The 27,247-nt window shown below is 41.8% G+C and overlaps 1 protein-coding gene and 2 long non-coding RNA genes across 3 annotated transcripts in view; 2 read left to right on the forward strand and 1 right to left on the reverse strand.

Annotated features, from left to right (window-relative positions):
* LOC308062609 overlaps positions 1-27,247 on the reverse strand; it is a 273,089-nt gene that overhangs the window by 61,961 nt on the left and 183,881 nt on the right. The window lies entirely within an intron of this gene.
* ITGB1 (integrin subunit beta 1) overlaps positions 4,924-27,247 on the forward strand; it is a 44,982-nt gene continuing 22,658 nt past the window's right edge. The window contains exons 1-4 of the mRNA XM_080384333.1: positions 4,924-5,163; positions 24,502-24,571; positions 24,810-24,895; positions 26,444-26,666. Coding sequence (XP_080240459.1) covers positions 5,155-5,163; positions 24,502-24,571; positions 24,810-24,895; positions 26,444-26,666 — 388 coding nt within the window. The 5' untranslated portion in view covers positions 4,924-5,154. The remainder of the gene's footprint in view (positions 5,164-24,501; positions 24,572-24,809; positions 24,896-26,443; positions 26,667-27,247) is intronic.
* LOC308062607 lies at positions 5,173-17,440 on the forward strand. Its single transcript, XR_013927635.1, has 3 exons — positions 5,173-13,735; positions 13,856-13,915; positions 16,367-17,440. It is a non-coding gene; the product is annotated as an uncharacterized lncRNA (long non-coding RNA).

Genomic DNA, 27,247 nt, shown 5'->3' on the forward strand with positions numbered 1-27,247 from the left:
GCCTAAGGATGAAAAAGGATTCCTGCCTCGCCTACTGAGAGTCAAAATATCTTACAGAATTTCTGCAGAAAACAAACAATCTTGACAGTGACATAGGAGTCCCACGAAACAGTTGTGAAAGAAACACATGACAAAGAAGGAATGTGTATGCTAATGGCAGCAGGGTAAACATGGAACTACAACAGCAACAGCTTACCTTACACAAACTATTGCACAAAAAGAGGACAGAGAAGCTTTGCAGGTGAAGTAAATGCAGAAAAAGATTCAGAGGAAGACAGAAGGACCACAAGGCACAGTGCAGCTGTAACAAAAGCTGCGCTTCACCCCCTTCACCCTAACAGATTTCTCAGTGCCCCTGAATGGATGGCATGGGCCAGTCCACCCAGAAGGTCCACATCCTCTGGCTGACCTCTCCTTTCTCCTTGCCTGACAGCCTGAAAGGGACAAGTTGCTTTTTAAACACTAGTGAGCTGAAGGAAAGGCTTGGTGGACTCTGACCTTTTTAGGCTAATGCTAGACACAGGACTGTTGACTGAACAAAGTAGTGATCTAAGCGCTGATAATAAACCAGGTGTTAAATGTCTCAGGCTGATTGCAGCTAAGTGCCTAACCTTGCTCCCATGAACAGGAGGCAAGTATAGCAGGTCATTCAATGCCTGGCAGGTGGACAATCTTGCAGAGCAAACCTTTGCCCACAGACTACAATCTATTGCCATATTCTGGCTGGACGTATCTGTGACTCACTCCAGTCCTTGTGTGGGGCAGGAGAACCTTGCTGCGATGTAAATGTACCACTCCATATAATGGGCACATGGTACGTGGCTGACAAGCTGCCAGGTCTGCTCACCGCCTGCTTCCATGAGAAGTGTTCCTCACTGTTTGTGAGAAGAGGAGACAAACAGAGGCTGTTATCAAAAGCAATTACCACAACGGTTTAGCACCATCACTTCCTGTGCTAAGTGACCCTATGTCCTAATAATACTTTCTGTAATAATCTTGCATCCATGTGTAACATCTGCTTCATCCTCTATGCTCAAAGGCAGAGCCCAGCAAGCTGCCAGCGAGGCCTTGGTGCCCGCTGTGCCCCTCAGCAGCTGCACAGCCACTGCTGGAGCCACACGGCGGTGGCAGCTGCTGCTCTGCTCTGGGGCCAGGCCAGGCAAACCCCGCGCTCGGGCAGCCAGTGCAGCCCAGGGGGCCGCGGGCTGCTGCAGTCCCAGGAGACCTGCCTTCTGTTTCTGGCTCCGTTGCTATCCTTAGGAAAATTATTTTGGCTTTCTATTTTCTCTCCCACCTTTTATTTGTCTTTTGTATTTAGACTATGATTTTTCACCTCAGGTTTATGATTTGGTTTTCTTTAGTCTGGAAAGAAAAATCTTAGGTAGGGCAGGAGCATTTTGAAAAGGCAGGGGAAGAAAGAGGGGGGGAAAGTAGTCCACTCTTAGCAACAAAGTGTGTTGGGAAATAGCAGTACAGACACATTAACACTTCCTGAGACAGAGGCGGATGAGATATCTAGTACAATATGAAGAAGTAAAGGGGAAAGATTGTGTTTCTGAGTGGTGAGGTGATGAAGCTGCCCAGCAGGATGCTCTGATGGGGGGCTAATGTGCAAACCGTGGCAGTCCTCACTCTGGCCCCAGTATTAAGGAGAAAGTACCTCCCTTAAAACCCTTTGCCAGTTTCAAGAGTGGAGTTGGAGATGGTGGGTAACAGGGTGACAGCCCCCCCGGCTGTGTGGACTTTGGTAACCAAGAGCTCAGTGGCTTGGCAGCAACACGTGGCGACTGGGAGACTGCAGCCAAAGAAACACCCTGATAACATGGTAGGAGCTGCTGCAGCTTCTCCTGCAATCAGCTCCTGTTTCGTAGGAGGCAGTGATCTCTGAGGGACACTGATGACCGCTCACCCCTGAGGTCACCAGCCAGGCACCGGGAGGGACCGCAGCACAGTTGCCTTCTGCAGGGATGCTCACCCCCAGCCCTCGAGCTGCAGCTGAACACCCCTGACTTACAAAGCTGGCCTCTTGACACATGCAATACCGGACACACCAAAACCTGGTTTGGGATTCCTGGGTGTTTCTGTAAAAGTTGTAATAAAAACTGTATCTGCAAGGCAAGCTGTAGCTGCAGATTGATTCCTCCACAACACAACCTGGTCATGCTGCTAATTATATATTTATATTATATATATATAAAATGACTCACTGACAATGAGCCAAAGATTCTCAGACTGTGACCTACACACCACTGGTGTTCCACCAATCAATTCTCTTTGATACCTGGCCCCTCTTTTGCCAATGGCTTATAAAAGATAGCTAGAGAGAATGAAAACACAATCTCAAGGGGCTTTTAAAGCAAAACTCCAGTAGGTATAAAAGATAATGTCATGTAATGAAATCAGCTGTACCTACTAAGTAATTTGCCAAATATACTGTAAACACTTTTAAAGCAATAACTGAAATACTAAATATTTATGTTTCTGATGACTTGTGTTAAATTTTTCAATAATACAATACACAAATAATCATAAAACAAAGTATTTCACTATTTCTGCTAATATCTGCAGGCATCACTTAGCCAGCTGCCCTGTGATGGTATATTCTACAGCACAGAAACTTATTTCTTACATTGTTCACAGAAAATGAGCATATGTTACATATAAAACAAAAGACATCACTACCAAATGACAGTCTGTATTGTCTTCTAAATATAACAAAGTATTACATACACATAAAAAATCAGGAAAAATGTGATCATTTAATGTAATTAGGTCAATTAAATACAATTAAGTTAAACTAACTCAAGTATTATAATTTGATATTTTCCAGTTCCTATATGGGCTTGACACATGCAAGTACTTGGAGAAGACAGAGTTGAGAACTTATATCCAAATCCTATAACAAGGACCACAATCTCTCAAAATCACAGGGGGGGGGAAGAAAAAAAAAAAGCAATACAAAACACAAAAGCAAATCCAGCAGTATCAAACCACACTCCTGCCTCCAGTGTCACACTTTCTCACCTATTTTCTGTAAGATGCAAGAATGTGGACTCCCAGAAACGGTACTCAAACTCAGTGACCCACATGCTTCGTAGCTGCCCGCTCAAGCCATGAAAGTCTTTTCTTTAGCCCTTCCATACAAAATGTTCACTCACTCTCCCAGATGTCATGCATACTGCAATATGGAGATGCTACATTAAATATTTTTACATCATCTGCAATTGTGTCTGCTGGCTCAGACACCTCTAGCACTTTTTGCTGACATCTTTAGTACTTCAGAAGTGTTGGAAAATAACAAATGGCATTCATACACATCTGTGTTCTCCAAAGGAGTCCAGAAAGCAGCCAAATAATTCCGAGATTTTTTTTCAGCCATTTGGGAGATTTTTTTCCTGCCAATTTCCTATCACAAGGCACAGCCAGCAACTGGCAACTTGACACACAGATGTCTGAGCTGAGCATTGGGTAGTACTCCTCATAGCCCCAGCAGTCTGAGGCACATTTTTGCCACCACTTGTTTGCAGTACACCATAATGGACTTCTGCTCACTGTTTGCGTATTCTGGCAAAACGTGCTTTTTTCCCCCAGCAATAAGGAAACAGAGAAGAACACCTTGGCTAAAAGTAATTTTTCTCCCCCAGTACTTCGATTTCTTACATTTTTGGCAGATCACTATCCCTCCAGCATTTGCTTTTATTTTGCATGGCATACATTTCCACCGTTTTAAAACTCTGGGTTTATGGCAGCTTCTTTCCCTGTTCCTGGCAGTATTAGTATTCTATACTAATCTACCTGTTGAAACATATGGTCTCTGGCTTCCTCACCTCTAATCATCAAAGTTATTTCTCTTCCACTTCATTTCCCCAGTGCTTGCTTCTGATGAAGCTGCTTGGAGCAGCCGTCTATCATTTCCATCTTATTTTCTAACACCACTAGAAGTTTTACAGTTGAGAGTTGTACCAGAATTATAAGCTTCTGCTAAGGCAGCTCTGTTAATAGACTAGATCCCAAACAACCGCACTGCCCAAATGGAGCACAGGGCTGAATCACAGCCTGTGCACCAGGAAGGCAGAAACGTTGTTGATTTTTCATTTTAAAGTGCAGCTAGAAACAAAGCAGGGGAAAAGCGATAAAACTTATTATCAGTTTGCAGCTTAATCGTACCAGAATGAGAACTGACAGCGGCGGCAGTGGTCACGCAGAACGGCACAGCTTCTACGGCTGTGAGCCCGTAGCTTGCATTTCCATCACTTCTTACCTCCAAAACAGTGTCCAATGCCACATTTTATGTGGTTTTGTTTTGGTTGGGTTTTTTTTTAACAACAGGTCGTCCAAAAACCTACTTTTAGAAGCCCTGAAAAACGCTAAGGGCCGTCGCCGAAGAGCAGCAGGCTCCTGCCAAGGGACTTAAGGAGTTCCACTTTCTACCTCGGCCGGTGTCAGCGCCGTGCCAAGCTCGTCCATCATTGACCGGCTTCCACCGCTTTTGGACACCGTTGCCACCGGGAGGGCCGAGCGGCCCACCGCCCCCCAGCCGCCCCGCTGCCCCCACGCAGCGCAGGGGCCGGGGCACGGCGCAGCCCCGGCAGGAAGCGCCGGGGACGAGCAGCCTGTCGGGCAGCGCCGAGGGCGGCGCGGGCAGCCGGGTCCCCGCTGCCCGAACCGCGGGCGCGCCGGGGGCTGCGGAGCGGGGTCAGGCAGCCGGGGCGCTAACGAAACCCACCAAATAAGGCGCTGGCAGCCGCCACGCAGGGGGCGCAGGACAGGCAGGGGACGAGCCCCGCCTCAGGCATGGAGAGCCGTGCCCTCCCCGCCGGTCCCGCCGCGCCGGAGAGCGCCTCCCCCGCCCGGGCTTGACGGCAGCGGGGAGGAATGTGTTTCCGGGGCGGGGAAAGCGCGGCCAAGCGCGGACCTTCCCCTCCCCTCCCCCTCCCCTCCCCCGCCGCGCCGGGCTCCCCTCGGCAGCTCGGAGGCGAGGCGGCGGGCAGCCGGACGGGGAGCGAGCAGCGAGGCCGGCCGTCCCGTCCCGTCCCGCCGCGCCCAGCCCAGCCCAGCCCAGCCCGCGCCCAGGACGCCGGGGCACAGGGGGAGCCTCAGTCAGTCAGGCGGGCCGGAGCGCGCCCCCTGCCAGGAGCCAGGCGCGCCGCGGCCATGGCCGAGGTAGCGGGAGGACGGGGCGGGGGTGGGAGCCGGCCGGGAGCGGGCTGAACGGTGCCCGCCCGGCCCGGGGCGCCTCGTCTCGGGCGCGCCCGCCGGTATCCGGGCGGGCTCCGGCGGGCGGTGCGGGGCAGAGGGCGCCGAGCGCGGCTTCCCGCCGCCCGCCCGCAAGGGGAACCGCCTGCAGCACCCGCCAGCCACCGCCGCCCCGGGGCGCGGGTCCCTCCGCGCCCGTCCCGGGGGGAGGCGGGGTGCCTCGCCTTCCCGGGCCCGCCCCGGGGCGGTGTGCGCGTCCCGGGCCGGCGCTGCGGGCTGGAAGGTGTCGGGCTCAGCCTGCGGCTTCCCGTGGCGGCGGGACGGCGGCCTAGGGCCTCCCGTCCCCGCGGGGGCCGGCTGGGCCTTTGTCCGCCCGGGGCCGGGCCGCCCCGACCCTGCCCTCGCAACCAGGGTGGGAGCCCGTACCGCTGCCCCGCTCGGAGCCGCCCGCGGCCTCCCGCCCAGAGGTGTCCGGGAAGCGGCAGCACTAGACGGGGTAAAGTTTCGGGCGGCTTCCCGGGGAGTGCGTGAGAGGGCGGGCGTCCCCCTCAGCGCCCGGGCCGGCGTCGGGGCCGGGGCCTCGGGGCCGGGGCCTCGGGGCAGGCTTGTCCTCCGCGGGGGCGGGCGCGGGGAGGGGAGAGTTACCGGGGTGAAACGCTGCGGAGCGAGGCGGTGTAGGACCGTGAGTATCCAGTCTTTCGACCCGCACATCTCTGCGAAAAGTAACCGTTAAGAGCGGGATGTGTGCACTGTTTGAATGACCGTAGTGCCGCGTTCTGACTGCTCGATGCATTCGTATTTGTGCCTCTGAGCCGTTATAACTTGTTATAAGCTTGTGTCGGGGTGCAAGCAGGAATGTGAGGCCTCTGTACGCAATCTGTTTTCACGTGGATATTTTTGAAATAACTTACAGCAGTGGGAGCACAGTGTTTTGTCTCCTGTTACTAACTTCCTATACCGATGGTTGGAAGGAAACATGAAGTGGTAGGAAATTTTCTGACTCACTGTTTAGCCCATGTCAAATGCCTTTATCTTATGGAATAAGTGTCTGCCTGCCTGTTAGACTCATCAGGTAGCCTTTGTGACTATTTTTTTCTTCAAGAAAAGAAAGGTGAACAGTGTTCTTGGTTCCTTCTGCATTTGTCCTTGGTATAATACAACAGTCCATTCATGCCAACACATGTGCACATACCTGTTCGGTGAAAATGTTGATTTTTCTGGTAGGTTTGCCATAGGTGCTACAGTCCGGTTCATGCCAAGACACACAAACCTTAGAAATAAGGCTTGTCTCCATTCAGATTAGTGGAACCACTTGTGACTAATGCTGCATGTGCGCTTAACTGTTGAAATGGAGCAGGGCTTTATGTATGTGAAAACAGATTTAGATAATCCATACTCCTGGCACATTAATCATTTGGTAAGTGATGGTAGGGTGAGAAAAATCTGTTTTCTATTATGAAATGACTTGGTAGAAGCTTTCTTTTTTTTTAAGAAATAATTTACTACTAGAAAGATGTAAATTGGACTATATTAAACAAGACTTTAATAGCAGTGAAGACATTCATTGTCCACATCCATCCCAGTGATGAAACTGATGATTCATTCTCTGTCACAAAATATCACTTGCCTCTGGCAAATGGTTAAGTAGCATTTTGCAAGCCTGCCTAAGGCTATATTTGTAAGGGCTGCAGAAACAGTGCGCCATTGGCAATGGGTAGGCAAGACAAGACAAGTTTTGGATGTTAACACCTTCAACTTTTGTCCTTTTCAAAGATGTTTCAGCTGAAAGGTACAAACCTGACAGGCATGCAGAATGAAATCTTAACAGCACTTATGAGCTCCAACTTTGATTAAGGTATCTGTTTGCCAGCCATGTTGATGAATGAACCAGACTTACTTCAAAATGAAGTGTCAGCACTTAAAAATCTGGTGTTCTTTTTGTGTGCGGCCAGGGAGCTCATTCTGCTCTGTACGTTCAGTCATCCAGTCTGCATCATGTTCCTAGTTATGCCCACCCTTGTGAAGGACTGATTTGGAGGGATGTGAGTTTCTGATGTGAGTGCAGAATTTTAGTGTTATGTCTTAAGTGACTCAAGTGGTTAATCTTCTACCACTTCCTTTGGGATGCGATTCCCACAGCTGAAAACAAACTGTCCGGAAACTTTTCCTGCTGTTCTCTCTTCCTGATTCATGATTTCATTCCTCTGCTCTTAACCATCCTCCCTATACCTCTCTTAGGGTAGCTCCACTATGATGCGGTTTTGAAAAGAGCTCGTATGATATAGCAAGCAGCTTGGGAGGTAGATCACTTGGGTAGCAGAAAGGCTAGCTCAGGAAGAGCGATGCAAACATGGGGTAGACATGTGCTATGTTCTCTGTTACCCTGAATATAATTCCCTTGCTGCCACTGGTATGAATGCTCTTCAGTTGTTTGCAAATAGTTGTCATGCCTACCTTTCCACCCAGTCTTGATTTAGCCGAGTGATGTGATGCATACTTAGCTTGTGGTTCTTCCAGCCCTCTGGTCAGCCTACTGCAGGCTTCCTGGCTGTCCGTGGCTCTTGGTAACTGGCCTTCAGAAATGGTTCTGATTGTGGCAAGACTGTTGTTAAACAGGCTGTTGAAGTATATCCTCTTGATGGGACTGTCTTGTAAGCTGTCGTCAGAAGGTGTAGTTCTGAAACAGGCTCCATCGCCACTCCCTTTCCTTCTAGTGGACAGACATGCAGAGTTCCTGCTGTTCCTCTCCTGCCTGGGGGCCAGGGGACCTGGGCTGCTTCAGTGCAGAGCTGCTTGTGATGCCTGCTGTGGCCTTTGCTCATGTCACTGTTGCACGTAGGGAGGTGGATGCGTGAGCTGCACTACCTTCTGTTCTGTTAGTTGGACCCACCACATGGCATGGGGAGTGGGTTTTTTGGGGGGAAGAGTAGAGGCTGGATGGCACATTGCTGGTAACTGGTGTACTCAACCTCCTCTTCCTCCCCATTCCTTTCCAAATATATTTTGTACCCATTTCATGTGAGAGAGACTATTATAATCAGTGAGACATTGCAAAACTGAAGTTAAAGCAGTCAGGGATTTTCCTAATCAGAATTAACAGTGACAAGCTAGCTAGCTTTAAGATTGCTCATGCCTCCTTGCATGGCACTTGGAAGAGATATTAGACAGATCCAGAAAAGAGGGAATCCAGGGTTGGCAGTAGTGGAGCCTATTCTGCCTTCAATTGCTTTTCTGGAACTTCAAGTGATTTATTTATTCCAACTTTTTTTTGGGGGGGGTGACCAATCCCCTTGGCAGCTTTTTGATTCTTAGGAGCTGCAGTTAGCCCCTCTGAAAGGGAATCCTTGTTGGAAGTACCTTTTTTTTTTTTTTTTCTTTTTTAAGCTTCTGGGGATCTATTGGTAGAGTTCATAAAGCAATTACATAAATTAAATAATCCTTAAAAATGTAATTAAGGCAATATGTAGTTACATTTATTTTGGAAGTGTCATTAAAAAGTACTTGCCAGTATTTGTACTATTCCCCTATGACTAGATTTTTAAGTCATCTGCTGCATTCTGTGCCCTGTAGAAAATTTCCCATCTCCCAGCAGTAGCAAACTCTGAGTTAAGCCTATGTTTTCCTACCTCTCATGTCCCATCTCTCTTTATATTGCTGATTCTACAGATTGTTTCCACTTGCTCTGCTTGCTTTGCTTTGAAGGTACTTAACTAGTGTTAGCGTTCCCATCAGCAGTTTTGACATTGCTGGTTAGATGACTTGAGATTTTTTAGGTTTCTGCTTTTGTGTGTGCGTGCATGGGTTTGTTTTTTTTTTTTTATATACAAACACGTGCATCTCTGAGCCTTACAGAAAAATGAGTTTTTGGTGTAGGGGGGGTTAGCTGTTGTTTCTGAAGAGGATGTTTTTTTGTTTTTCAAGAGTGTCACAGAATTGTGAACAGATGAACAAATTCTGTGGCTCTGTCTCCTGGACACACTGGCAATATCTCGGTCTGATTTAAGGCTCCTTTTGTGTCAAAAAATCAGAATCTGTTGGTTAGTTCAAATGCTGAATAATGTTGTCATCTATGGTGGCCAATACCGTCTCCTTTTTTCGTGTGTAGTTCCTCCTTGTTCTGTGTTGCTCTGTTCTGTTGTGTATTCTGTTGCCAACTTTCTGAAAAGGATGATGTTACTTGCCTTGCAGTAACCACAGTGGACCACAATATTGACCGGTATCTGTCAGTTGTCGTGGTTATGGAGTTTCTTGGGTAGCTGAGTACATAATTTTGGTGTTAACCCACAAATGGGAAGACAAATTCTACGTGTGTTTTTTTTTTTTTCTTTTCTTTTAATTTGTCCTGCATAGGTGTGGCCCAGTAACCTAAACTGTTAAAACTGTAAGTCAGGATAAATTTATGATGACACCTTTCTCTAAACTTTCTTCTCTCCCACCATGTGGATTAGTAGTGTAAGTACCAGTAAAAAAGTGCGTAGTTTCATTGTAAGAAATTGTCATGTGCTTTAGCTGTGGTCATAACAGACTGTATGAGTTTCTAGCCCAGCTTAAGGCATGTGTAGGCTTGCCAAATAGCTTCTATTGGGAATGTCATCCAGAGACAACGAAAATTCTGATTCCTGTGAATGGAAAATGAGACACTGGGCACCTCATATGCATCACTAAATAGTACAGTTGTCGTTTTCAGTACTAAGGGTGCTCTTCTTAGCAGAATGTTGTTATTAAGCATCCTGTACTTTTGTAATAAGCTCGTTCTTTTACTTTTGTATTCTTAGACTATTCAGAGTGCTTAGTAGACTGCCTAGGCTATTGTATTCTCCCATTAATAGATTGAAGATGTTCACATAGATGGTAAAGTCACTAATTAAGTATAAAATCTGCATATAACCAAGCACGTGGTAGGAAAAGTAGCCTCATGAGACTATAATAAAAAATGTTTTCTTTTGGGAAAGTTAATAAAAGATTCGTACCTGACCTGTAAACCTCTTTGGAGTGTCACTGAGTAAAAGGCTCTTTAAGAGCGACATTTTTGTCTATTATCTTTCTCAATTTCTCTTTACAGTCATCTGCAAAAAGGGTTATGAAATAATGCTTTCTGTCTTAAAAGCAGTTTCATGCGCTTTCTTTCTTTTCCAACAGCAGCAGCAAAATATCATCAGTATTCTTGTGGTTTTTATTAGAGGGGGAAGCTTTGAGTAACAAAATTGAGGCTGGAATCTTAACTTTGTTGTTACGGCTAGTAAGATCTAAGAAGATACTAGTGTTTTCTCACTATCCTTTTTCCTTTCTCCCACAGAAGAACACCTTGCATATCTTTGATAAATTAATGCAGTTCTCACATTCTGCCAACAAATCATTAGTTTTCTGTTTATAGACATCTTTACACTTCTAATTTGTAAGACCGTTTAAGTGTAGATTCTTCTTAAAATGCTCATAAACTGTAACATACACAATATCTAGTGCCAGTATTTTCTCACCCCAAAAGATCAACATAATATTTACAGTTCATTTATTTTGAATTTGTGTTTTCTGCAAGATCACTTATGCTCAGTTTAGTCCTAGTTTTGACTTAGCTTTTTTTTAAGTTCTGCTCTTGGAACATTCTAGTGTATAAGCAGGAAGGAGAGCCATTGTTTATATGGATTCTTATTGTATCAAACTATAAATTTATGTGTAGTATATATGCCACATACAAGTAACTCACATGTAGTTAATTTTCTGTTATGGCTATTAACAAAAAAAATTTTAACCTTTAGAGCTGTGCAAGTAAAGGCGCTTTTGATGTGGAAGGTGAACGCAAAAAGTGAAAGCCTTCTTTTCTTGGCCTTTGTGGTAGAATGAAAAAGAATAATTATATATTGGGCTAAACTGAAACACTGAACTTCATGTAAAGATGACTGATTTGTGGTTATTTAAAAGACAAGTAAATTATTGTGTTAGATTAATTTAGAAAGAGTCGGTATTTCACTTAGGAAATGGTGATGCTGTGAATCAAAGGTAGTATCTTAGATGTTAACGTGTACTTCGTCCCTGAGGTTGTGGTTTTGAAAAACAGACCTTACACTGGGATGTCTGGTTTGGCATAACCTTGAAGTAATTATTGACGTAAAGATGCAGGAGCTGTTCCCTTTTCAAAGGAAAAAGGAAGACAAGCTGTCGTTCTAAGGTGTGTTAATTTTCTTTGGTGGAATTGCAGTTTAGTGTGTCCTAACATGGTGCTAGCCTTGCACATTGGCACAGAGAGTCGTGTCTGCCTCTTGTGCAGCTGGCTACGAAGCAGTTTGACCTGTCCTCATCTGTTCTGTGTCTTTGTAGGCTGGCAGGACGCACGGGGAACGATCTGTGGCCTTGCACTGCCATAAAACAGAACTCTCCCATTGAGTTGTGGGGTAACTGGAGTGTCAGGAGCGTATCGGGGACCATAGGTCATTTGAAGGACCTGGCATTCTAGTAGCTTGGCCAGCACCCTCTGCAGATTCAGTTGCTCAAGTATTAAATTGGACAACATCCAAGCTCGGCCTAGACCCTCAGCTGTCTGGTTTTCCAGATCTTAGGTAAAAAGGTTTTGTGTGAAGATGTGTACAGCTAAAAGGAAAGCCTATTTCTGAAGTGGAGATAAATACAAAAGAATGTAACCTTCTTGATGTTAAATAAAAAAATTCTCCCCGGGATCAAAAAATTACACATTTTAGTAGTAGTTTATCATTAAATTGGGATTAAATTTTGCATTTGACCTCTCATATTATTACCTTATCTTTGATAGTGGAGTGGCTGAAGACTTTGTGCTTGTCCAGTCAGCAAGTGAAATGCTCCCCCTTCTGATAGTAAAAAGGAGAAATGAGGAAATTTTTGCTAGCATCATCCACAATATTGGCTAGAGTAAGCAAGGTTGATTATGTGCTGCTGGTGTGTTCTGGCTGTTGTTTTTTCTTATTACACTGATGTTATATTTTCTGGTGTATTAGGAAATTAGCAGGCATAGGATAAAGTCAGGAATTACCACAAAAGGAACCTCAGAGAAGGTTTTGCAAGGTTGTATTTTGTGTATGTTAACGTGCTCGGTTTCTGGTGCTAGCTAGTTTGGCCTGATGCGGAAAGGCATACTGAAGCCCATCTGCATAAAATATACGGCTTGATGGTTTTCAAAATGTCAGTGTGCTCGTTTTTTGTCAGAATAGGTGAAAAATCTGTGTTTCAGGTGTGTGTGAGTGTAACCTACATGCGTTTCCAAAACATCTGTAAGTGTAACATTTTAGGGGATAACATTTGTTCTTTGCTTTTACTGTACAATTGAAAAAATAAGGAATAACTTTTTTGTGCTGTTTTTGTCACTTCTATGCAAATACCAGTCTGTGTGAGAAATAAGTGACCAAGAATTTCAGTGTAATTTTTCCTGGGTGTGGGCTTGTATGTAAAAAAGGAAACAGCAAATTTCCTTTTTTGGAAGAACATACTATATGTACCAGCTATAGGTTGTTTAAATAGCATCATAAAATTGATAAACAGTGGTAAACATTTTTTTCTATGTATGTTATCTCCTTCTACTGCAGATGTTGTTTACATAACTTTTCAAAGGGTAGACTAAAATGCTACATAGCCATGTTGCTGATACTAGCAGTTTCAGTAAAAATTCAATTTTAGCATTAAAGAGTAACTATAGTGTGTAAGATTGGTCAGCTAGCAGTGATAAAAATGCTGGCAGCAATCTGGAGAGTGTTTAGGTAGTGATAAAAAAGCTTCCAGTTAATGGTTCTTTTTAGTGTATAATTCAAAATGCACTTTCACTTTCTAAATGAATGATGCCTGTATTTAATGTGATTAACATTTGCTTGTAGCTGGAAGCAATTTTAATACTGCATCTCTGCAGAGTTGGTTTTTTAAAAAAAAAAAACCAAAAAAAACCAAAACCAACCAAACCTCACTCAGCATTAATTTAAAACTCTGTTGTAGACAATTGATTTTCAAATTAACCTGAATTTCTTACTTTGAAAATTTTCCAGTGGCCCTTGAACCATGAATTTAACTAAAAATGTGTTTTATTTACATAGGAACACGACTGCAGCAATTTATACCAACGTAGGTCTTAGCTGTCCCTCCTGCCTGTACTTGTGCAGTCTTGCCATCCTCCTTGTGTCAGCAGTGGAAGTCATGAGGCTGTACAGTAAGTCATTGAGGTAGCTGATCTGGTTGAAAAATACCTTGGCAAAAAATTAATTTTCAGCTAGATCAGCTGTTTCAACCGGGTGACCACGTGTTACTAACGACGTGCTTCAGATCAAGGGGAAGAAAGGAAAATGTGCAGCTCCTAGACAGATGAGTGTGGGACTGTGGTTGTCCAGAGATAAGTTGGCGTAAACTGCTGCAGAACCTCACAGCATCTGCTCATGCATGCTTCAGTGCTTTTCTGATTTGAGTAATCTTATCTTAGGTTGCTAGACCAGGTGAGAAATAACTCAGCAAGGAGTTACTGCTTCACTTGTTCTACTGTCGCGTTGAGAGATGAAAGTATTGTCTGCAGTTGGCATCAGATAGATGAAAGGTGTGCAAAGCGGGGAATTCTAGGGCCTGGAGAAGCTGAGCTGTCTCTGTTCAGTAGTGGCAAACTGGTAGATCTCCTTAGCTACTTTAAGAAACTTCATATTTTTACTATCTCTTGCAGTCCTCTTAGAAGCAGCCTGTGGACTCCAGGCTTCAAATCCTCCTGTGGAAAGCAGCAAACGTATGTAGCAAAAGTAGGCAGGTTGTTCAAATAAGGACTGTTTTCTCTAGATGGGTCTGTTTTTTAAAAAACAATAATAAAAAAAGACATTTTTTTAAGGTTGAAATAATTTTTTTCCTGAGGTTGGTGAGCTTTTTGTAAGTGCTGAGACTTCAGGATTACAATCTGCATCAAGTCCACTGTTTGTTTCACTGTGTGCTTATACCTAGCCAGTTACCATTGCCATTGAATTAATAATTGTTACTAGTTTTATATATATCTTAAAATACATATAATGGGCATATGTAAAATTAAATATTTATTAAATAAATCATAGAGAGATACAGATTCTTAAGGCTGTACATAGTTCTGTGGGATGACCAGGTTTTTATTAGTTCTGTGTGATCATTTTCCTGACCGCTTACCCAGTGTTGAAAGTATGTTGAAGATGAGAGTTGTTTCAGTACAAGTCTCATTTTAAATTGTGTTAGAATCCTGAATCTTTTAAAAAACTTGCAATTAAATATTCAGATGCTCCCTGTAAACATTATTGTATGTACTTGCCAATCAGTTCCTGAATTAAAATGAAAAAACCCCAACCAACCGAAAAAAGAACACCACCAAAAATACAAACATACACACACTCCTGAAAAGCCTTCAGTGTTGTGTTCTTTACTTGTCATAATTTTTTTGGCCAGCTATTTTATTGTAATGACATATTGGAAAAAAAGTAAAAATAAAATCGGAATAGTTCCCCAAACCAGCTGGCTGTGTTAAGAGCACTCACAAGCAATTCACACCAGGCCAGCAGAGAAGGAAGGTAGGTCTGTGACGGCCTGGATTTAGTTTGGTTTAGCAGTACTCAAAGAGCCTGGTGTAATTTCGGAGGTCAGTTGCTCTGACAGCCACCTGCCACTCTATAGAGGTTGTTTCTTGAGCACTCCTCTGTCCACGTGGAGCTCTGGTTCAGTTCGCTGAGGCTCAGAAAGCAGGTTTCAGTGTCGAGGGGAGAGGGATGACTCAAGGTACCCCTCTGTCAGCCCAGCCAGGGAAACTGGCTCAGGATGGTGGCAGGGGAGGTCTACAAGTACAAGGGCAGGGGCAGAGGTGACTTTTTTTTTTTTTTTGGTGGGGGGGGAATATGCTGTAGCACTGCTGTTCCTTTTAGCAGCAGTTAGCTTTCATCTTGGTTTTGGTTGCTGAAACTACCCTGAGTGTTAATGATAGCTACTGGTGGGAGAACGCTGCCATGTAATGACAGTTTCCGCTGAGTTTGCCCTTTGCGGTGTGCCAGCTTCTGGCTTCCTGCAGTACCTGCAGCAACAGCCAGCGAGACATTTGCAACTTTTCTCTTAAAGAAAGAGATAAGCAAGACATTGTATTAGCTGAAGTTCTCTAGCTTTTTACTAAGAATGTCTCTGTTCTGCTTTTCCTTTAAAATAAAAGCTTGGATTAACATAAATTTAGCCAGATGATGTGACAGTTGTGGATATTACTAAGGCAGTACGGCCTCAGAAGCATCAGTTACAGTCAGCTGTGTAAGAGCTATATTTATATGTTTAACTAAACTTTTCATTTCCCCCTGTGTGGATGAATGTGAGGTTTAAGTTGCACAAAATTAAATAGTCTCTTTATGTGAGTAGTAAGTAGTGCAGAGTGTGTGGGAATTTAATACTACCACAAGGAACAGACACCCATGTTTTCTACTAGAATGGCTTAAATCATTACGTGGCATTCCTAATTGTAATCTGTCTGAGATGGAAATGCTAAACTTAGCCAAAAAGTCTTGTAGACTAGCAAGACCTATGTAAACAAGTGAAATACTCAATTCACGCTCTCCACCACCAAAAAGAAGTGTCATACTTAAGCAAGAGGAGAAATTAAATTATTTTGGAAAAAATGACTGATGGATCTAAAAGCATTTGAAAAGTGATGGAACAACAGAGATAATTTTTTTCTCTGTTTTTATCACAATTGTGTAAAGAGGTGCTTGTAATAATGAAACCCCTGAAATATTTGTTGTGGAAAAATGTCTGCTGATAACAGTGAGATTGTATACAGTGAGAATTTTTACAAATTCTTGGAGACAACGTGCTTTGAGTAAGGCTGTGATGGACTTGAACTACTGGCAACTTCTGTTTGCAAAAGTATGGAAAATGTTTTTTTTTTTTTTTGTCAGTGACAGTTTTAAGGGGAAAAAATTAGGGGTGTTGGTTCTTAATACTTACATGTCTTCATTATATATTTATCCTTAGAGAGGAGGCTTTCAAGTTGCACATGTATTGAAGCTGCTGTAGGTAGAGAAAATAGTTTTAACCACAGTATCGGTTGTGGGCTTGGGATGGTAGCTGTTTAGCCTTAGAGAGGTGTTGTATTTGTGGTGTGCTTTCATGCTAGCATAAGCAGCTCATGAATAGATCTCATTATTTTGTCCCTGCTTAAAATTCAAGGAGCTTCATAATGTCCTTGTAGGAATCCCAGCTTTCTGTGGGCAGGATGCACTGACGTGGGATTTCTTGGTGAGAGAGGAGCACAGGTGTGTGGTGGTGAGGTATTCTGGTTTTTTTGTTCTGTTCTTTAGTAAGCACAATAGTTTGAGAGGTGTAGAGTAGCAAGAAGTTGTTACAAACTGGCTTTTGAGGAAAAGATGCAAATGTTTAGTTGAAACTAAGTATAAGCCATAGGTAATAAACAATAAAAGCATATTGCTAGTGTTTTAATTAGATGTAGCTGCAGGCCTCTGCCTGCTCTGCTTGAGAATATGCAGGGTTGTATTTTTCTCCTAATTTAATGTTGAACATTAAGCACAATACACCTGGTTGTTAGTTTTCCAAAATACAGTTGTCAGAGTTTACTCTATAAATTGCAGTCTGTGGATAATTGCCTGGTAAAAATATCTAAATAAACCTGTGTGGAAAAAATAATATTCTCATGAGTATTTCCAAAGTAACTCCTAAACTGTGGAATCTTAGCTTCAAATTATAATCCAACAGGTCGAGAAAACATTGTACAAAAAGTCTCTTTGTCCACATTAGGACCAAGCTAGGGACAAGGATGGTTAATACAGCAAGGTATTCTTAAATGAAAAAATTACTGATAGTATGGTAGTACTAAGGAGGTCTAGTCATGAAATACAAACCTTCTGTGCGTAGACTACTGGAAAAAGATCCTTCCTTCAAAACTGGTGCTGGCTAACCAATGTCAGTCCTGCCTGCACCACATTGCTCTCTGAAAGACATTAGAACAAAGGGAAGAGATCAGGGTTGGGCTTGGGGTTTGCTGACTTGACAGGTGAAGGCTCTTTGTCAGTTGCAGCATCTTCTCATTGTCGCTGAGCATTTTTTCTCATTTTACTTTGTCACTGTTGCCGGCATGAAATCTGGACTTGTGAGACTTCTGAAAAAGATGTTATAAAAGGACAAATTGAGTAGGCTTTAGCAGCGCTAGTATTCTTTACAATTTACTATGCAACTTGGGTTTGCTTGTGATGGGTGTAATTTAGGTTTGCAGCCAGTTGCAGGAGTTTGTTTGTCATTAAGTGAAAATATCAATTAGAAATACATTAAATAAAATATGGCATGTATTCTATCCTGCCTAAATAGGTTTGCTATGTTCCATAGAGGTCTAAATTCAGTAGATCTCTCCTTGCTTTACCAGCAGCTCCCTGGCTGCCTTCAGTTGCTTGTTGGAGGATACGTATTCACTTCAACTTCTTTAAGTCTATAGAGAAGGCCATATAGTTCAGATTAGTAGGTCTGCAATTAGAGATTTCAGCTCAGTGTGTACTAGTCACAGTACTCATGCATGATACAGGAGGTTTGCAGTCGAGGCTCTCTTCTTGTCTGAGTGTGAACATACATCTGTTTCCCTTCACATTCCTACAGGTTAGGGCATTTGGGAGAAAGAAATAAAGCTCATACTCTGAATCATGGTCTCAAGACTTTTTACTTCTATCAATTAGCAATATGCTGTAAAAACTATATATATGTTACAGGGAACAGGTTGTTGAACCCCACTTAGATCTTTCTTCTACCTCCCACCATCTGAGTGTTTCAGTAGATAAACAAGGATTAAAACTCTTACCAGCTCGTTCTCTGTCTCTGTGCCTTGCATTCTTCGTTGAATAGCACATTTTGGTTTAATTAGAGTGGTAGAGAGTGCTCTTACCAGTATATCATATAGGATGATAGAACGTTCCCAGGAAACGTGAATTCAAACCCTTTGGGGCTGAGGAGGGACTGGAGCCCAGTTACCTGACTTCCTGGGTATGCCTCAGTGCTGTAAAGTATCTGGGAACCATTGCCACCTTCTGTCATGCAAACTGTATCACAGCTGGATCTACCACATTTTACCTTTCTCAAGGTGGAGAGATGTCAAATATCAGAAAACTTGATCATCTGCAGTTGTTCTGAAATTGGTACCTCTATTTTTCTGATTGTAGAGGAAGTCTATGAGTTCTATCAAGAAAAATCTCCTTCACTGCAGCCAGGCATCTAACTTGGGCAGGTTTGTTTCTACTCAGTAATTCAAATGAAGAGCAAAAAATACATTTCAGAAAAATACCTAATTGCTTTTTGTTCCATTGTTTAGAACTGCCAGTAAGTTGAGGGCTCCTGTGACATCCAGGTACAAATATTAATACATTCTATATGGAAGGAATAATATGGTCAAACTGTGCGAGTGCTTGTGCGTTTAGGTGTTCTGTCTGGAAGCAGCTGTGTCCTATATAAACTAACAAACACCCCATACTCTGGGAAAACAAGCCGATACCATGAGCAGCTTCCCAAATCTGTTCTTGTGAGCTGTGGCCTCAGCCTGCTGGTACTTGGACATGAACATTTTCATGTATTCAGCTGAAGAGGCGATATGATGCAGGTGCCCATGCTGGATTTCCAGTAGTGGTTTCATACCCACAAGTTGATTTTAGAACCTAATGCTTACTGATTTTTTTCCTATTGAATCCAGTCCTTTTTGGTGAATTTTACATGACTTGATCTCTTGAGGAATCTTTTAGAGCTTTAAGTATGAATAAACTATGGGTAGTAACACAGTATAACTGAGAGTCTTAACAAACCAGTTGAGTCACTGTGTATGTTTGTCTGCCTTACTAAGCGTAGGAGGGGAGCAGGTAGTTTCCATGCAGAATCTGCAGAATTGTGATATATTTCCCCGTGGTTCTAGCATGCAGAAATGTGTATTCTCATCTTTTTTGGACTTTCAGCCCTGCAGGGGGATCTTCTGAAATAACTAGTGACATACACTAATTGTGATAGATGGTGTCAGATAGGGATACCAGCTCCTGCAGTATCGTTAACTTGAGCAGAAAGCTGGTTTCCTGTAGATTTTAACTCTAATTATAATTAAAATTTATGTCCTAATGGGTTTATTATATATTAACATATGATGCCCCACTAAAACAGAGCTGTTATGGAAGTGCTTATCGTGAGTTTTTGGTGACTGTGCTTGTTTTATTCCACTAACTTACAGGTAATAACTGACAGAAATGAAGTCCAATGTGAAATACTGCTGATTCTTTCATTCTGTAGTGTCCCAGTAAGCTGAAGTGGTTATGCTTTAAAGCTTTTTCAGGACACAATTTGACTAAGAGTCTTGATGTGATTAATTTTTTGTGTAAAAAACTGTTTCAGTGCTAAAGAATTTCTTATTTTGCACATTAATCTGGGTTAATGTCCCATTCTTTCCATATTGCTGCATGCAGTTCAAAATCCACTCCATTAATGTCTGCAAAGTTGCTGGGAGAGAAAGAACATCGTGGTCTTGATGAATCATGCTGTTGGTAGGCTTGCAGGTAGATGGGCTGTTGAAGGCAGGCTTACTTCAAGCATTTCCATTTGGATTGGGGTGCTGCAAAGTCAGAAGACCAGAAATGTGAATGGGATTAATTTTACCAGTCTGTAAAAGACACACTGGAAAGTGTGGCCCCCCGCTAAAGCCAGTAAACCATCTGGAGTGAGGGAAGAAGGAACTTTTTTAGCAGGGTAGCCATCAAGTCCTGTAATGGGTGTCTCCAGAGGCTATTTAATTCTGCTTATTTTAGAAACATGTCTATTCGTGCTCTTTTTTTAACCAGAACTTTGATGGCTGGGGGTGGAGGCTGACTTGTGACCAGTGTGGTCCAGCATACAGCCACGGACTGTATCCTTTGCTTTTTTTCACCCAGTTCTCTTTTTTTTTTCTCCATCCCCATCTCACTACCTCTGCCATGCCAGGACAAGCACGTTTGTACCCAAGATGGCCTAAACTAGCCACTTTCTTTGTTGGATTAGTGTTTCAGCCACCAGATCTTTTCCTCGCTCCAGCACTCCTCAGTGGCTGCACTAATGCTAGCACTGGTCAGAAAGGAAAGTAGTATGAATAATCGGCCAGGAGGCTGGTTAACAAGGGTGAATAATCAACAAGGAGGGGGGACAGCTCTCTCGAGTGACTTTACCATCCTTATGCTAGATGAAAGTGGCTGTAAACATGATCTCTGGTCTAGGAGGGATCAATTCCATACAGTGTTTCTGAATCAAGCTTTAAACCCATGGAAACACAGCTGATGAAAAGGTGTCAGTCTGCAGGAAGCACAAACATTAGTCCAAAAGTATGAGTTGCTTAGTCATTTCTGGGTTTGTAAGGGTAATTAGAGTGGTGTATCGAGATGTGAATAAGTAGGCTGGTTATTGCTTCAGAAAGGTGACTTCTGCACGATAACTTGACTCTTACTGTATATTCATTTCCCCTGTGGTCTGAAGCACTGTTAAGTATTTCAGTAGAAAGCTTTGCAGCAAGGCATGCTTCAGTACGCAGTAGGGGCAGATGCCGTTGTAGTGTTTTCCTTTGCTTGGCATTGCCTTGGTGGATGCTGGAGTACAGGGTCAGATGAGGAGCTGCTTGTCTGAGTGGAATAATACTGCAGTGGCCTAACGGCTTGTTGTTAACGTTCTTACTGTCAGTATAAATGGCAGCCTGCATCAGGTGGGGTGAAACACTGAGCTAGGTGATGAGAGGAGATCAGCACAGCCTTCGATATGTCATTTCAAAGGAATTAATTTTTCTGTAACTTACACTTTTTTCTTGATCCCATTTGCCCAGTTAATTTTCTGCAGAGGTGCTGTTGCTGTTCGAATAAATAAATTTTAAAAGTTTTAAAAAGCTTTAGTGCTGTGGAATTGTAAGCTTAATTTCTAAATATCTTGATGATTAGCAGACTACAAAGGTGCCAAATACTTGATATGCAAATTTAAAGTTAGTCTCATTATGGAGAAATAATCCTTCCTTTTTCCTATTGTCACTTAATGAGTGTCTCATTTCAAATTAGAAGCTCCAGAGGTTTCCATCAAAGCTGGTTTTATGAAGAAAAAATTCTCTTCAAGCATTACAGTTTGTAGAGACAGCAAAAAAACTTGGAAAATGGCAAGTCCAAACGTTCAAGCTTATGTCTATGTTTGTCTTCCTAAAATATGTAACAAAAATAGAGCACAGCTCACAAATGTGCAGAAATAATTTCAAAATAAGTTTTTCAACAGCATACCGTTTTCAGCCTTTTAAGAAGGATCCAACTGATGATGCAGTTAAAGAGATTTCAGTTCTTGGCAAGCTTACCTTTTGTAAGCTTTGAACCGGTTTAGTTTGGGGGTTTTTTGGAGGGCAGAAGGATCACTTTTAGGAAGATTATTTTGGGGATATTTTTCAAGGTTTTAATTAAAATGGGGAAAACGAGTATAATAGGAAGTACGTAAATGCTGCACCAAAAATGTCATTTATTTCTTGTAACAATGGCTTCTTTTCTGTTCCCATCATCTGTGGTTGAACACTGACACAGGGTTTAGTTCCAGCTCTACCAATGATTTCCTAAAGCTTCCTTTGACTGTTCAGTGTAGTTAAGCATTATTTGTTTTGGTGTATTCCCTTAACAGAAAAATCTCTAACAGGGCAATCCACAGTACTGCCCAGTGACTGCAGGAGAACGTGTTTGACACTGTTGTGACCAGGCTGTTGCAGTGGCTAGGAGGAGGTATGGAGGCTGAGGATGTACATTGCTTTGCTTGCATTAAAGAATAACCAGAATTTAATGGAAATTAGCAAATCTGTACTGGAGATTTTCCGAAACTCAGCAGATGGAAACGCTATGAAGCAGTGGAGGTAAAGGAAGCGAGCTAGTGTGTGTCGGAAGGCAGGCGGCTTGCTCCGGGAGAGCCATTGCCGCAGCCATATATGGAAGAGGACGTTTTCCTTGTTAACTTGACGGGGAGTCTGTGCCCAGAACGACATCCATCATGCGGACGCGTTTCCACAGGAACATTTCTCTTCCAAGTGATCTTAATCATAGTTTTAGCACTGTGTCACATCTTTGCTGACTTATTTATATGGTCTGCACGGGCTTGCTCTGCATCCGCTGCTAGTCTGCCCTAAAAAGGTGAACTGTTTATAATTTTCTCGTTTTGGCTAACAGAAAAGACAGTACTAAACCGATGCCAGCAGCCTAAGTTTTTTCTTACTGAAAAGCCCACCCCGTTCTGGGCTGTACCCAAAGCAAAACTGCTTTCCAAGTAACAAAATATCCTTTCACTTGAGGGAAGTAAGGTTTGCTAAAGATAGAACATACATACCATAAAACAGAGAAGAAAGAACCTGGAAGCTGAGAACGTAGTAAGGCTTTCCCTTCCAGACTCCTTGTCCGATAGGTGTGCTCCTACACAGCTATGCTACACAGTGTAACAGCTCGCTCTCGCTAACCTTGATTCAGTTCATTCATTTGTCTTCCACCTACTCACATCTGTTGGGTTGTGGTTCCCCTCTGATCAGGGTTCATGGCTGCACAGGTTTGATGATTGTTTAGAGAGGGGACTTAATAGAAGAGTGTTCATGAGAGAGAGGTTTTTTGCAAATGAAGGACTGATCACCTCTGCAGCAGTGGGCAAGAGGGGAAAACTGGAGTTAGATGTGTGCAATAAGTAATGCTCATTGTAATATATATTACAATAAAATATTAAAATTAAAGAAGTTAAGGTATAATTTACAGTCCAATTTTTCTTCAGCGTTTTTATCAGTAATTTCTTATGTGTCTATGCGTAACATCTAGGAAAATAATTCCACAGCAAATTATCTTAATTCTCCTATGTCTAAACTCTTCCTGGTCCTCTGGCTACAGCATCTGGTGAAGAGTGGGCCAAAATCATTTATTAGAAAAATATGAACCATCTAATACCATCTAATGTTGTTGAATACAGTTTGTTAGCAAGTGGTTGGCTTCTGTTTGAAATGTTCTCCACCAGTTTTTAGAGCAGCTATCCCTCCTCCGTTAGGTCTGCCTGGATGTGCAAAGTAACCGTTATGAATGACCCTAAATCAGCGTGAGAAAACCAAAGCTCAGCTGTGGTGCTAGTTTAAGTGTAGCTCACTTTGCTGCTAATTTATGTTATGTTTTCTAGAATAGTACTTCTTTTGGAAAATGACATGCTCATTTTAAAAGACTCTGCCAAATGTGCTTTTCCTTGGCTACATTCAAGATATTTTTTAGAACAAAAAAGTATTAAGAATATTGATGTTTCCGGGATGACTGGAAAGGCTTTAATTAGCAATAACATTTTAGGATGACCAAGGAAATTGGCAGCCATGGTACAAGCCCTCAGAATTCTTATAATGAATAAAAGAGAAATGGAATTTAAAGTAGTACCAAAATTTCAAGGATGTGACAACTGACCCTGACTGACTACCTGCTATTAAATAGAAGAAAATTTATTTAAGAATGGTCTATTTGAAACACTTTTAGAATGTAATCCTAGCTCTGGAGTACTAAATGAAGTCTTGCCACTATTTAAGGAAAATGACAAGACAGTAACCTTAAATTGTGGTTCATCACCATTCAAATCTTGTCTCAAATCAAAGCATATAGATTATATACTTTGTATGTATGTATTTTTTTTTTGCCAGGCCTTCATTAAGCTTTATAGAACTGATCAAAGGGTTTCTTAAGGATGGTACCCATTAATTCTCTGTTATCTAAAGAAGAAGAAGAAAAGGAGCTGAGTTTATATCAAGGATGCTTTATATTGTATATTGTGAGAGGAAATTTCTAGTTAGGAGTATAAGCTGACAAGTTGGGCTGTAAAATGCCCATTGGAGATAGCAAGGAAAATATTTTGGAAAAGGCCTTGATGTTTATCTTAAAACAGAGACTTGAACAGAGAAGCTCCATTTCAGACTTGTATTTCTGTGGTATTGTTATTTGGAAGTCTCCCTCTAAGCTTCAGAGCGTAACTTTTTTAAAAAAAAAAATAAATAAGGTGTTAAAAGATTGGTTTGGGTTCTTCCCCCTCAGACTGAGCAATGTTTGCCTGGTTTACCTAGCATAAAAGTATTTCAAAACAATTAAAAGCTACTCTGTTTGATGTCTTCTAATACAGTATAGCCCGCAAACACGGTTGTCCTAGAGCAAAACTGTCCAGCTGATACAAATAAGATAATTTGTTTGCTTCTCCTCTAGTTACTTGTCTCCTTTGAAGCACAGTTACATGTCTGCAGTTTCATTTAACCTTTTTTTTGTTGTTCACTTACTTGTTGTGATAAATCATACAATTTGGGCTTCTGGTTTTGTTTTTCAGACTAATTTAAAATTGCTCACGTGGGCTGGTATCCTCTGTTGCTTGATATGGAATGGATTTGCTCAGCAAGGTAAGTCACTTGATTTCATTGCAGTAGTTTAATGTTGCTTTAGAACAACTATATACGTTTAGCAGTTATTTATGTTGCTAAATATATCATTGTTAGAGGAGTGCAATGTGTCAATCCTATCTCATGTTAATAACCTGTTTGTAGTTACAACTCAGTTTACAAAGCCAGAATGAAATAAATTAAAACTCTTTTGTGGTTAGCACCTTTTTATAAATTGACTGATAGTGTTCTTTGCTAGGTGGAAGTGACTGCATAAAAGCTAACGCAAAATCATGTGGTGAATGTATACAAGCAGGACCAAACTGTGGTTGGTGTAAAAAAACAGTAAGTATTGCAGAATTCCTTTTATGGTTTGTTTTTTTTCCCTTGGCTTCAAATTCTAGGAAAAATACTTTAAATGTATAGAAATTTTTGTTTTCATTAATAATAGTTTCATGTCGCTCTTCAATTTGATATACTTACTTGTACTTAAAAATTCAGATACTACGATTTTTCTCATGTCCCGATTTGAGTATAATTGCTGTTTACAATGTGTTTACTTCTCCTTTCCTAAATCTTAAGTGTATACAGACCCAACAAGCTATCTCATAGTTAATTTAAAATCATTCCAGCATGGAATCTGTGTATGCTTAATTACATTCTTCCAGTGACATCAGAGTAGGAGGTAGTTTTAGGCAGACATAGGTGGAGTAGGGGAAGAGATTGAAGGTTTTCTTTTATAAAAGAAAGATGTTCAGATTTTAGTTTTCTGTTATTGGTAGACTTGGGGGTTAGGAGATTGGTATGGGTGGGTGGGTGGTTTGTTACAGGATGAAAGAGAGTGCTTTCTTATGTAATTAAAAATTGAATTAAGTAAATACACAATATAAGATAATCTTAAATTGTATGACTTAATCACTACATGCCAAAGTCTCGTCTTCAAGTTAGAAACAGAAGAAAATGTGTTCTACAGCTCTTCTTTGGTTTGTTATTGAAAACTGGGAAATTTTCCTGTTTCTCACTAGAAGATGATAATGTATATTTATTTCCATATAGTACCTATTTGATGTCCCCCAAACCAGCTTATAAACTTTAAACATTTAATTAAACTGATTAACTTTAAAATTTGGCCTTGAGCTGTCAGATTCATTGTAGGTCCTAGTTATCAAGAACTGACAAACTTTAAGATATTTTTATGTATATGCATATTTTTTTGGGGGAGGGGGTAAAACAGAATTGCCAAATTTCTCAATTAGAAGCCTTTTTGTTTATATTTGAGGTTAGAGCTTTTCTTAGGTTTGAGGTAATGGTAACTTATTGTTCAGAACAAAGCTACATGTTTTTTCTTATGGATCTTACTTTTGGATTTCATTTCCTCAGAAGGAAAGGGTTGTCATCTGTCTTTCCCCTGCTCTGTCAGCATATTGCTATTATTTTGTTGTGGAGTACCAAGGTACACTTACATAATCTTTAATTAAAGCCTTTTAAAGTTGAAAGAGAGGGTAAGTTGCCAAGTAGGCGGTACAGATAGGTTCATATTATTAAGACTACATTGAGATGAGAGCTTTTTCCACCTGCTGTCACTTTCAGAGTAGCTGGTTTTAAAAGGATGTCCTCCTTCTGTCAGAAGTGACATTTTTTTTTTTTTGTTGTAGTTTCATCTTGCGTCCATCTTATACACGGATAAGTATAAGTAGATGCAGACTCCTGGACTAAATAGTAGTCACTGACGTATTTAGTATAATTTAATGCATTTCAGGACTGTGTGTTTTGTTACTGAACTTAAAAAAAAATAAAATAATATGGAGTCATCGTAATAAGTGTTATCATGGGTAGAGTATAACAAATTGCATATAGGTGTAAACTTGATACTCTTTTGCCTGTGTTTTCTAGGACTTTTTGCAAGAAGGAGAACCAACATCTGCCCGATGTGATGACTTGGCAGCACTAAAGAGTAAAGGCTGTCCTGCAGAAGATATAGAAAATCCCAGAGGTGACAAACTGTTGCTTGAAGATAGAGAAGTAACGAACCGTAAAATAGGTGCTGCAGAGAAGCTGAAACCAGAGGCCATTACACAGATCCAGCCACAAAAATTACTACTGAAACTGAGAGTTGGTAAGGACAGTTTCGTTCTAGTCTTGCGACAATTTTTCTGTCACCGTGTCACCTGCATTTTTTGTTTTCAATGTGTAACCATTTTGTTACAGAAACTACTGTTGTTCAAGTAACCAGGTAATCATAAGAGAGCTATTCAGGTGTCAGCCCCAAGTGTTTAGACACTCCAAGTACTGTCTCATTTTTATAAAAGGTTAGATATTACCACTTGTTTCCAATAGAACTTAGGAGAAAATAAATACAGCATGGATTGATACATATATCAGAAAGGTAAAATTATTGGTTTCAGTATTTTGTAGTTGATTTTGTACAGTGCGGCTTCTTAGAATGGAAATAGAGGAGTAAGCAAAAAGGAGAAGTTATGAGAGCATTTCCTTTTCCTGGAAGTACTGCTGTTGCCTCAAGTCTGCATGCCTGAAGTGAACTAAATGGTTTTGTTGTTACGCAGCAAGATTTTTGGATTGCTACGTAAAATACTTTACAGAGGTTAAAGGTGTGGATACAGGGCTACATGAATGAGAACAAAGTAGTTGTGCACCATTTCCAGCCCTTAAAGAGAACTTTGTTTCTTTCAAATGGGG

This window comes from Falco punctatus, assembly GCF_963210335.1.
Source record: "Falco punctatus genome assembly, chromosome: 4".
Taxonomy (NCBI): Eukaryota; Metazoa; Chordata; class Aves; order Falconiformes; family Falconidae; genus Falco; species Falco punctatus.